At 47.4% G+C, this 12,760-nt stretch overlaps 1 protein-coding gene across 1 annotated transcript in view; it reads right to left on the bottom strand.

Moving 5' to 3' along the window:
- The window catches only part of LOC122927156 (A.superbus venom factor 1-like), a 503,636-nt gene that overhangs the window by 171,355 nt on the left and 319,521 nt on the right, over positions 1–12,760 (bottom strand). Inside the window, exon 20 of the mRNA XM_044278753.1 lies at positions 10,989–11,195. Within this exon, the coding sequence (XP_044134688.1) occupies positions 10,989–11,195 (207 nt within the window). The remainder of the gene's footprint in view (positions 1–10,988; positions 11,196–12,760) is intronic.

The following is a 12,760-nucleotide window of genomic DNA, read 5'->3' as shown; positions in this document are numbered from 1 at the left end:
AATATATGCCAATGGACTGTTGCAGTGGTGGGTGACGTGAAGCCTCATTCTCTGCTATGACATGCAGACTGATTCTCTGCTGTCATGAAGCCAGATTGTCTGTTACGGGACCTCTCTGCTCTGCCTGTGTGCTAGGCCTAAATATATGCCAATGGACTGTTGCAGTGGTGGGTGACGTGAAGCCTCATTCTCTGCTATGACATGCAGACTGATTCTCTGCTGACATGAAGCCAGATTGTCTGTTACGGGACCTCTCTGCTCTGCCTGTGTGCTAGGCCTAAATATATGCCAATGGACTGTTGCAGTGGTGGGTGACGTGAAGCCTCATTCTCTGCTATGACATGCAGACTGATTCTCTGCTGTCATGAAGCCAGATTGTCTGTTACGGGACCTCTCTGCTCTGCCTGTGTGCTAGGCCTAAATATATGCCAATGGACTGTTGCAGTGGTGGGTGACGTGAAGCCTCATTCTCTGCTATGACATGCAGACTGATTCTCTGCTGTCATGAAGCCAGATTGTCTGTTACGGGACCTCTCTGCTCTGCCTGTGTGCTAGGCCTAAATATATGCCAATGGACTGTTGCAGTGGTGGGTGACGTGAAGCCTCATTCTCTGCTATGACATGCAGACTGATTCTCTGCTGACATGAAGCCAGATCGTCTGTTACGGGACCTCTCTGCTCTGCCTGTGTGCTAGGCCTAAATATATGCCAATGGACTGTTGCAGTGGTGGGTGACGTGAAGCCTCATTCTCTGCTATGACATGCAGACTGATTCTCTGCTGACATGAAGCCAGATTGTCTGTTACGGGACCTCTCTGCTCTGCCTGTGTGCTAGGCCTAAATATATGCCAATGGACTGTTGCAGTGGTGGGTGACGTGAAGCCTCATTCTCTGCTATGACATGCAGACTGATTCTCTGCTGTCATGAAGCCAGATTGTCTGTTACGGGACCTCTCTGCTCTGCCTGTGTGCTAGGCCTAAATATATGCCAATGGACTGTTGCAGTGGTGGGTGACGTGAAGCCTCATTCTCTGCTATGACATGCAGACTGATTCTCTGCTGACATGAAGCCAGATCGTCTGTTACGGGACCTCTCTGCTCTGCCTGTGTGCTAGGCCTAAATATATGCCAATGGACTGTTGCAGTGGTGGGTGACGTGAAGCCTCATTCTCTGCTATGACATGCAGACTGATTCTCTGCTGACATGAAGCCAGATTGTCTGTTACGGGACCTCTCTGCTCTGCCTGTGTGCTAGGCCTAAATATATGCCAATGGACTGTTGCAGTGGTGGGTGACGTGAAGCCTCATTCTCTGCTATGACATGCAGACTGATTCTCTGCTGTCATGAAGCCAGATTGTCTGTTACGGGACCTCTCTGCTCTGCCTGTGTGCTAGGCCTAAATATATGCCAATGGACTGTTGCAGTGGTGGGTGACGTGAAGCCTCATTCTCTGCTATGACATGCAGACTGATTCTCTGCTGACATGAAGCCAGATTGTCTGTTACGGGACCTCTCTGCTCTGCCTGTGTGCTAGGCCTAAATATATGCCAATGGACTGTTGCAGTGGTGGGTGACGTGAAGCCTCATTCTCTGCTATGACATGCAGACTGATTCTCTGCTGTCATGAAGCCAGATTGTCTGTTACGGGACCTCTCTGCTCTGCCTGTGTGCTAGGCCTAAATATATGCCAATGGACTGTTGCAGTGGTGGGTGACGTGAAGCCTCATTCTCTGCTATGACATGCAGACTGATTCTCTGCTGACATGAAGCCAGATCGTCTGTTACGGGACCTCTCTGCTCTGCCTGTGTGCTAGGCCTAAATATATGCCAATGGACTGTTGCAGTGGTGGGTGACGTGAAGCCTCATTCTCTGCTATGACATGCAGACTGATTCTCTGCTGACATGAAGCCAGATCGTCTGTTACGGGACCTCTCTGCTCTGCCTGTGTGCTATGCCTAAATATATGCCAATGGACTGTTGCAGTGGTGGGTGACGTGAAGCCTCATTCTCTGCTATGACATGCAGACTGATTCTCTGCTGTCATGAAGCCAGATTGTCTGTTACGGGACCTCTCTGCTCTGCCTGTGTGCTAGGCCTAAATATATGCCAATGGACTGTTGCAGTGGTGGCTGACGTGAAGCCTCATTCTCTGCTATGACATGCAGACTGATTCTCTGCTGACATGAAGCCAGATCCTCTGTTACGGGACCTCTCTCCTCTGCCTGGGTGCTGGGCCTAAATTTATGAAAATGGACTCTTACAGTGGTGGGTGACGTGAAGCCTGATTCTCTGCTATGACATGAAGACTGATTCTCTGCTGACATGAAGCCAGATTGTCTGTTACGGGACCTCTCTCCTCTGCCTGGGTGCCGGGGCCTAAATATCTGAGAATGGACTGTTCCAGTGGTGGGTGACGGGAAGCCAGATTCTCTGCTATGGAACCTCTCTCCAATTGATTTTGGTTAATTTTTATTTATTTAATTTTTATTTTAATTAATTTCCCTATCCACATTTGTTTGCAGGGGATTTACCTACATGTTGCTGCCTTTTGCAGCCCTCTAGCCCTTTCCTGGGCTGTTTTACAGCCGTTTTAGTGCCGAAAAGTTCGGGTCCCCATTGACTTCAATGGGGTTCGGGTTCGGGACGAAGTTCGGATCGGGTTCGGATCCCGAACCCGAACATTTCCGGGATGTTCGGCCGAACTTCTCGAACCCGAACATCCAGGTGTTCGCTCAACTCTAGTAGCCAACACTGATTTGTGTTATTTTTTATTTTTAAATTGGGGTATCCCCCAAAATCTTGGGACATATAACAAAATAAAACTAAGAATAAGTGCACTTGAGTACAATAATGGATGGTTGAGGCTGGTATAAATGTCTATTCTGCACAAGGTAAGGACAAGTCCTGTAGGATCCATGCCTGGTTCATTTTAATAAACGTAAGATTCTCCACATTGGCTGTGGCCTGTGATAATGCTCTCTGCCGTGCTAAACACACGTTCACACTATACACTGGCTGCAGGGCAGGTCAGCACCTCTAAGGCTGACAAAGCTTTTCCACATTTGGGCCATGCTTACCCTGCCTTCTCAGGTGCTGGCGGTGCCCCAGCTGCATTGGCGACCTCTTCCTCCTCCTCTGCCTTCGCCTTGTGCTTCCACTGTGCCCCCGCTGTCAGGTGGGAATACTATCATCAGCGTGCGCTTGTAGTCGCGCATCTTCCGATCAGTAACAGATGTTTTCACTAAATTTAGTTCCCTGTCAGCAATGCATAGCAGGGGTTCATTCACGGCAAAAGGGGGTTCATGTCACCCAGCAATACACCAGAGTATTTTGAGAGATTTAGGGCCCTGTCAACCAGGCACAGCAGGGGTTCATTCACGGAAAAAGGGGGATCATGTCACCCAGCAATAGAACAGAGGATTTTGAGAGATTTAGGCCCCTGTCAGAAATGCAGAGCAGGGGTTCATTCACGGCAAAAGGGGGTTCATGTCACCCAGCAATACAACAGGATTTTGAGAGATTTAGGCTCCTGTCACCTAGGCACAGCAGGGGTTTGTATACGCCAAAAAATGGTAAAATGTCACCCGACAATTGAAAATAAGATTTTTTTCAATTTAGGGCACTAAAATTCTAAAGGCCTCTAAAATAGTCCTTGAAAAGGCTAGAGGGATGTAAATGGCAGTAAATGTGTTTAAGAGCATGGCAACTGCTCTGCAAACAAATATGGATAGGGAAATAACTAGGGATAAGCGAACCTGAACTGAATTTTGGGGTGTCCGTGACATGGACCCGAACATTTTCGTAAAAAATTGGGTTCGGGTTCGGTGTTCGGCGCCTTCTTGGCGCTTTTTGAAAGGCTGCAAAGCAGCCAATCAACAAGCGTCATACTACTTGCCCCAAGAGGCCATCACAGTCATGACTACTATTGGCATGGCTGTGATTGGCCAGTGAAGCATGTGACCCAGCCTCTATTTAAGCTGGAGTCACGTAGCGCCGCACGTCACTCTGATCAGTGTAGGGAGAGGATGCAGCTGCTGCTGTTAGGGCGAGATTAGGCAGGGATTTACTCAGCAAAAACACTTAATGAAGTGATCGATCTACAGCTGTGGATCATTCAACTGCTACTATTTAATTGCTCACAGTTTTTAGGCTGCCCAGAGCGTTTTTCTGTCACTTTTTTCTGGGGTGATCGGCGGCCAATTTGTCTCTTGTGGTGCGCCAGCGCAAGCTGCCACCAAATACATTTAACCATCAATAGTGTTTTTTTTTTTTTTTTATATATACTACATCAGGTGCTTGGCTGTGCTTGCTATTTTATTGAGGGGTGAAATACAATTGCCAAAATAGCAGTACCCTAAATCTGGTGTTTCAGCTGTGGCTAGCCAATTGTAATACTGTCTGCTGTCTGGCAAAGGATATATTTTTGTTCTGGGTTGAAATGCAATTCCCAACTTAGCAATTCCCTAAATCAGTGGTTTCTGCTGTATCAGGCCAATTTTAAATCTATCCATAAAAGGGTATATTAGATTGAAGGTGCGGATAGTGTCATCCTCAATAACTTAGCCACCCTCGATCCCTGGCCCCGAATGCCAGCATTTCTAAACTGCTGGCCTATGAAATACTGTCATTCAGGCTGATAGACACAGACAGCTTCAAACAGCTCATGTCACTTGCTGTCCCACAGTATGTTGTTCCCAGCCGGCACTACTTCTCCAAGAGAGCCGTGCCTTCCCTGCACAACCAAGTATCCGATAAAATCAAGTGTTCACTGCGCAACGCCATCTGTGGCAAGGTCCACCTAACCACAGATACGTGGACCAGTAAGCATGGCCAGGGACGCTATATCTCCCTAACTGAAAACTGGGTAAATGTAGTGGTGGCTGGGCCCCAGGCGGAGAGCTGTTTGGCGCACGTCCTTCCGCCGCCAAGGATCGCAGGGCAACATTCTTTGCCTCCTGTTGCCTCCTCCTCCTACTCGGCTTCCTCCTCCTCTTCTTCCACCTGCTCAACCAGTCAGCCACACACCTTCACCACCAACTTCAGCACAGCCCGGGGAAAACGTCAGCAGGCCATTCTGAAACTCATATGTTTGGGGGACAGGCCCCACACCGCACAGGAATTGTGGCGGGGTATAGAAAAACAGACCGACGAGTGGCTGCTGCCGGTGAGCCTCAAGCCCGGCCTGGTGGTGTGCGATAATGGGCGAAAACTAGTTGCATCTCTGGGACTAGCCGGTTTGACGCACATCCCTTGCCTGGCGCATGTGCTGAATTTGGTGGTGCAGAAGTCCATTCACAACTACCCCGACATGTCAGAGCTGCTGCATAAAGTGCGGGCCGTCTGTTTATGCTTCCGGCGTTCACATCCTGCCGCTGCTCGCCTGTCTGCGCTACAGCGTAACTTCGGCCTTCCCGCTCACCGTCTCATATGCGACGTGCCCACCAGGTGGAACTCCACCTTGCCAATGCTAGACAGACTGTGCGAGCAGCAGCAGGCCATAGTGGAGTTTCAGCTGCAGCACGCACGGGTCAGTCGCTGTCACGGAAGGTGTACATAAAACTAGAAAACACAAAATGAAGATCCGACTGACTGGATCCAAAACTAAGGAACAAAAGAGAGAGCCCTGCATCAGACCTGGCTCTCTCCCTAACTGCTCAGCCTATGCGAAAATCCCAATGGTAGATGATCGCATATCCTCGTACCTCGACTGTATAAAACCTGAACACCCTATAATAGTGAGGGGACACGACCACCGGCTCCCTACACTTGATACGGAGGGAGTCAGGGTCTTCTGGGATCCAGCAAACAGGAAAACACAAATGAATGAACAAAACTTATCTGTAGAAGACTCAGTAGTAGCAGTAGCATGCACACACTCCAGGAAGTAATATAAACCGCAAAGTGATGCAGTATGGGGAGGGATTAAAGGGATGCAATCAGTGCAACTACATGACAGCTGAGAGGGGCTAACGAGATGAGAAAATGAAAGCAAAACAAAAGGAACCTCAAGGAGGAGGTTCTGAAGGACGTCTGTCAGAGCTTCTCAGATGTCTGGTGGTGACAGTACCCCTCCTTCTACGAGTGGACTCCGGACACTCAGAGCCCACCTTCTCAGGATGGGACCTATGGAAAGCCCTGATGAGACGAGTGGCCTTAATGTCCGTCACTGGGACCCACATCCTCTCCTCAGGACCATAACCCTCCCAATGAACGAGGTACTGGAGAGAACCGCGGACAATACGAGAATCCACAATCCTAGAGACCTGAAATTCAAGATTACTATCAACCACAATCGGAGGAGGAGGCAAAGAGGAGGGTACAATGGGTTGGACATAAGGTTTTAATAAGGACTTATGAAAAACATTATTGATCTTCCAAGTCTGAGGAAGATCAAGACGGTAGGCAACAGGATTGATGACGGACAAGATTTTGTAAGGCCCAATAAACTTAGGACCCAACTTCCAGGAGGGAACCTTCAATTTGATATTCTTAGTAGACAACCACACCAGATCACCAACATTCAGGTCTGGACCAGGCACACGTCTCTTATCCGCCACACGCTAATATCTCTCACTCATGCTCTTTAGATTATCCTGAATCTTTTGCCAAATAGATGACAAAGACAAGGAGAATCTGTCCTCATCAGGTAAACCAGAAGACCCCTCTCCAGAGAATGTCCCAAACTGCGGATGAAACCCATATGCACCAAAAAATGGTGACTTATCAGAGGACTCCTGACGACGGTTATTTAAAGCAAACTCAGCAAGGGACAAAAAAGAACACCAATCCTCCTGATTCTCAGCCACAAAACAGCGCAGATATGTCTCCAGATTCTGATTGACGCGCTCTGTCTGACCATTCGACTGCGGGTGGAAAGCAGAAGAGAATGTCAATCGAACCCCCAAGCGAGAACAGAAAGCCTTCTAGAATCTGGAAACAAACTGCGTGCCCCTATCAGAGACTATGTCTGAAGGAATACCATGCAATTTGACAATGTGATCAATAAATGCCTGCGCCAGCATCTTAGCATTGGGCAAGCCAGGAAAAGGAATGAAATGCACCATTTTGCTAAAACGGTCCACCACCACCAGAATCACAGTCTTCCCCGAGGAACGAGGCAGGTCTGTAATGAAGTCCATGGACAGATGTGTCCAAGGACGGGAAGGAATGGGTAACGGAAGGAGAGGACCTGATGGCCGTGAATGAGGGACTTTGGCACGAGCGCAGGTCTCGCAGGCTGCCACAAAACCCTCAACCGACTTACGAAGCGCCGGCCACCAGAATCTCCGAGCGATGAGATCCACTGTGGCTCTTGCCCCCGGGTGCCCAGCAAGGACAGTATTGTGGTGTTCCTTAAAAATCCTGTGTCTTAAAGCGAGAGGCACAAACAACCTCCCAGGAGGACAAAGATCAGGGAGCCTCTGACTGGGCTACCTGAACCTCTGCCTCCAATTCAGGATAAAGAGCAGAGAACACCACACCTTCAGCCAAAATGGGATCCGGGTCTTCAAAATTCCCACCTCCCAAAAAACAACGTGACAGGGCATCCGCCTTCACATTCTTAACCCCAGGGCGGAACATGACAAGAAAATTAAACCTTGAAAAGAACAAAGACCATCTGGCCTGTCTCGGGTTCAGATGCTTGGCTGACTCCAAGTAGGCCAGATTCTTATGGTCAGTAAACACGGTAATAGGGTGTCTGGCTCCCTCTAGCCAATGGCGCCATTCCTCAAAAGCTAACTTGATGGCCAACAACTCCCTATCTCCTACATCGTAATTTCTCTCTGCGGAGGAGAGTTTCTTCAAGAAAAAGGCACACGGTCGCCATTTGGCAGGAGAGGGACCCTGAGACAAGACCGCACCCACACCCACCTCAGAAGCATCAACCTCAACTATGAAGGGTAGAGAAATATCAGGTTGTACCAAGATGGGAGCGGAAGCAAAACTCTCCTTGATATTAGAAAAGGCCTTACGCGCCTCTACCGACCAGGAGGAAAAATCTACCCCCTTTCTAGTCATATCAGTGAGTGGTTTAACAACAGAGGAATAATTCAAAATAAACTTCCTGTAATAATTGGCAAAACCCAAAAAACGCATCAGCGCCTTCTGATTCTCAGGAAGCTCCCACTCAAGCACAGCGCGGACCTTCTCGGGGTCCATGCGAAAACCAGAAGCGGAGAGAAGAAACCCCAGAAATTGAATTTCTGGAACCGCAAACACATTTTTCCAGTTTAGCGTACAATTTATTCTCCGGCAGGATGAGCAAGACCTGACGTAAGTGTTCCTTATGAGTTTTGAAATCAGGAGAAAAAATCTAAATGTCATCTAGATACACTAATACAAATTTCCCCATTAAATGATAAAAAATGCTGTTCACAAAATGCTGAAAAACGGCTGGGGCATTCATCAAACCAAAAGGCATAACCAAATTCTCAAAATGGCCCTCAGGGGTATTGAAGGCCGTCTTCCATTCGTCTTCTTCTCTGACCCTGACCAGGTTGTATGCCCCTCTTAGATCTAATTTGGAAAATACTTTAGCCCCAACAATCTGGTTAAACAGGTCCGGGATCAGAGGAAGCGGATAAGGGTCACGAATAGTGATACTGTTCAGCTCCCTGAAATCCAGACAAGGTCTTAAAGAACCATCTTTTTTCTTAACAAAGAAAAAACCAGCGGCAACAGGTGACTTCGAGGGTCGTATGTGTCCTTTTCTCAGACTCTCAGAGATATAAGCACGCATAGCGACCCTTTCAGGTTGGGAGAGATTGTATAAACGAGATTTAGGCAGCTTGGCGCCTGGGATGAGATTAATAGGGCAATCGTACTCCCTGTGCGGGGGCAAATCCTGAACTCCACTCTCAGAGAAGACATCCGAAAATTCAGAGAGAAAAGATGGTACAGTCTTAGTACAAACCTCAGAAACAGATGTCGTGAGGCAATTCTCTCTGCAAAAGTCACTCCAACCATTTATTTGCCTCCCTTGCCAATCAATGGTGGGGTTATGTTTAGTGAGCCAGGGTAGCCCCAACACAAGAGGAGTAGGCAATCCGCTAAGGATGAAACATGACACATCCTCAGCATGAGCATCACTCACAATTAAACGGATATTGTGAACTATGCCCTTTAATGATTTCTGAGAAAGTGGAGCGGAATCAATAGCAAAAACAGGAATATCCTTTCCCAAAGTGCATACCTGGAAACCATGAGTTAGCGCGAATTGATTATCAATGAGATTGACAGCTGTTCCACTATCTACAAAAATCTCACAAAAAATGTTCTTTCTCTCTAGCGCCACCCTGGCAGGCAGGACAAAACGGGAACTACAAGCAAACGGAAAACCTTCAATTTCCACCTCAACCCTGCCAATAGTAACAGATGGAACATTTTTAAAAGTTTTTTTTTTCTTTTTGTTTCTTTATTACTCCCAAAAAACTGCCTGAATCTCCTAGAGGGACAAACATTTGCCAAATGATTTATACCTCCACAACAAAAACAAACCTTCCCATGTGGGCTGAATCTTCTATTGTCAGAGGCAATCAACCCCAGCTGCATGGGCTCCTGCTCAGAAGGGGCTGAAAGCGACTGAGACCCCTGCGCACAGAATGAGACCGCTGCACTGTCCTGGGATTGAGTATGACAGGAAGGAGTGATCTCTCCTCTCTCTCTAAGACGCCTGTCAATACGAACGGCCTGAGACATAGCAGAGTCCAAGGAGATAGGCCTCTCATGAAAGGCAAATGTATCTTTCAATCCCTCTGAAAGACCATGGCAAAATTGACTTCGGAGTGCAGCATCATTCCAACCAGTATCAGCTGCCCATCTCCGAAATTCTGAGCAGTATATCTCTGCGGATTGTTTACCCTGGCATAACAGACGTAGTCTAGACTCAGCCAAAGCAATACGATCCGGATCATAATATATCTGACCCAGGGCTAAAAAGAATTCATCCACTGAACGGAGGGGCCGTGCCCCCACCGGCAGCGAAAAGGCCCACGACTGAGCGTTACCCCTGAGCAGCGATATAATGATCCCCACCCTCCGTTCCTCATCACCAGAGGAATGGGGAAGAAGGCGAAAATGGAGTTTGCAAGCCTCTCTAAAACGCACAAAATTCTCACTACCCCCGGAGAACGTATCCGGGAGCGAGATCTTAGGCTCAGAACAAATTCCATGAACGCAAGCTGAACCGGTCACTTGAAACTGAGAAAGAGTCTTACGGAGATCAGCTACCTCCAATGAAAGACCCTGGAAGCGTTCAGTCAAAAGTGAAACCGGATCCATGCTTGAGACGGTTTTGGCGGTTTATAATGTCACGGAAGGTGTACAGGAAACAAGACAACACAAAATGTATATATGACTCACTGGATCCAAAACTAAGGAACAAAAAGGGAGACCCCTGCATCAGACCTGGCACTCTCCCTGACTGCTCACCCTATGCGAAAATCCCAATGGTAGATGATCGCATATCCTCCTACCTCGACTGTATAACACCTGAACACCCTATAATAGTGAGGGGACACGACCACCGGCTCCCTACACTAGACACGGAGGGAGTCAGGGTCACCTGGGATCCAGCAAACAGAAAATCACAAATGAATGTACAACACTTATCTTGTAGAAGACTGGGAAATAGGATCAGCATGCACACACACTCCAGGAAGTTGTATAAAACGCACACTAATGCATTATGGGGAGGAATTTAAAGGGATGCAATCAGTCCAACTACATGACAGCTGAGAGAGGCTAACGAGATGAGGAACTGAAAACCAAAACAAAGGAAGCTCAAGGAGGAGGTTCTGAAAGGCATCTGTCAGAGCTTCTCAGATGTCTGGTGGTGACAATGGGTCCCTATACTACTTGCATGGAACCATACAATTACCATCTACATGGTGGAATGTGGTTGATCGTGCATGCAATCAAATTCATTACCACATTACACCTACATAAAGGGATGTCACTGAGATTACATCTTTCTTTGTTACTTACCACAACAAACAGTTTTTTCTTTACACCATCAGATAAAAAAACGCTAGTTGCCTTTACTTCAATGTTATGATTTCCCAGGGTTAGTGGTATAATGATAAATGGAACAACCACAGATGAAGAAGGTTGTATCTCCACTTCTTGTCGGAACTTCTTCTTGGCATTAGAGAGACTGCAGAAGTTTTCATTGTAGGTCCAATGTACACGGACCTAAACCAAAGACAAATAGATGACTAGAGATAACAGAAGTTTTCAAAAATTCTATTTGATCTTGTGCCAAATATTTCCTAAAAATTGACTTTGTTACATATTAATTAGTCATGAAGAGCGCTTAATCAGGTCTTTCCAGGCCTGAAGTTAAACTTTAGGGAGAATGTGTCCTTGTGTACATCACTGATCAGTGCAGCAACATGCATAGCTAGTCCTTTCTGGTAGAGAAACAGTTAATGGGGGTCATAATGGCAGACAGGTCACATATATGGATGTGCACATCATTGTACAGGCCACCAACATTCCTAGCTAACCTCTAGCTAAAAAAAAAACCCTGCATATAGCATCCTAAAGTAAAGCAAAAACAAAAGAACTCCCCCCCTGCAGATGTCCCAGTGACTCTTTAGTGGAACAAAATTAGGACATGGAGGCAGCGGCAATAAAAAAAAAACGATCTTTTAATCCATGTTGTGGCAGTGCAAACACATGCTTTTGAATGCCTTTTGTGAGCTGTGGAATGACTGTACGTCACTATTAGAGATGTCCCGAACTATTCACCGGCGAACATCGCTTGTTCGCGTTCGCCGCGGCGGACGAACATATGCGATGTTCGGTCCACCCCCATTTGTCATCATTGAGCAAACTTTGACCCTGTACCTCACAGTCAGCATTCCAGCCAATCCAGCAGCATACCCTTCCTCCCAGACCCTCCCACCTCCTAGCAAAAAGCAAGGACAACATCCATCTTAGATTCATTCAGAAGCTGCAGTGTTAGTGAGAGCAGGTACAGTGCAGCTGCTGCTGATTTAATAGGGAAATCGATAGCTAGGCCAGTGTATTCAGTGTCCACTACAGTCCTGAAGGACTCATCTGATCTCTGCTGTAAGGACAGCGTCCTGACAGCACCTAAAAAAGCCCTTTCTGCTTTTTTCTTTTTTTTCTCTGTAATCTAATTGCAGTTGCCTGCCAGCATGTGTGTCAGGCCCACAGCGTGTACTGTGCCCACTACTGCCAGTGCCCAATGTAACCACTCATATCTGGTGTCCCAGTAGCTTGCGTTTAAAAAAAGAAAACACTTTTTTAACTGTAATATAATTGCAGTTGCCAGCAAGCGTGTGTGTCAGGCCTACAGCGTGTACTGTGCCCACTACTGCCAGTGCCCAGTGCCACCACTCATATCTGGTGTCACAGTAGCTTGCATTTAAAAAATCAAAAAAAAAATTCACTGGAATATAATTGCAGTTGCCTGCAAGCGTGTGTGTCAGGCCTACAGTGTGTACTGTGCCCACTACTGCCAGTGCCCAGTGCCACCACTCATATCTGGTGTCACAGTAGCTTGCACGCATAGTACAACTAATTGGAAAAAAAATGACAGGCAGAGGCAGGCCACCCCGCAGGGGCCGTCGTGGTCGTGGTGCTGTGATTTCCTTTGGCCCTAGAATAATGCCCAGTGTTCAGAGGCCACGTACCCTGAACTCGAAAAGTTCTGAGGACATAGTTGACTGGCTAACACAGGACACCCAATCTTCTACAGCTTCCGCTCGGAACCTTGACGCACCATCCTC

This window comes from Bufo gargarizans, chromosome 2 (genome assembly GCF_014858855.1).
Source record: "Bufo gargarizans isolate SCDJY-AF-19 chromosome 2, ASM1485885v1, whole genome shotgun sequence".
Lineage (NCBI taxonomy): Eukaryota > Metazoa > Chordata > Amphibia > Anura > Bufonidae > Bufo > Bufo gargarizans.
This window is presented reverse-complemented; position numbering and strand designations above follow the sequence as displayed.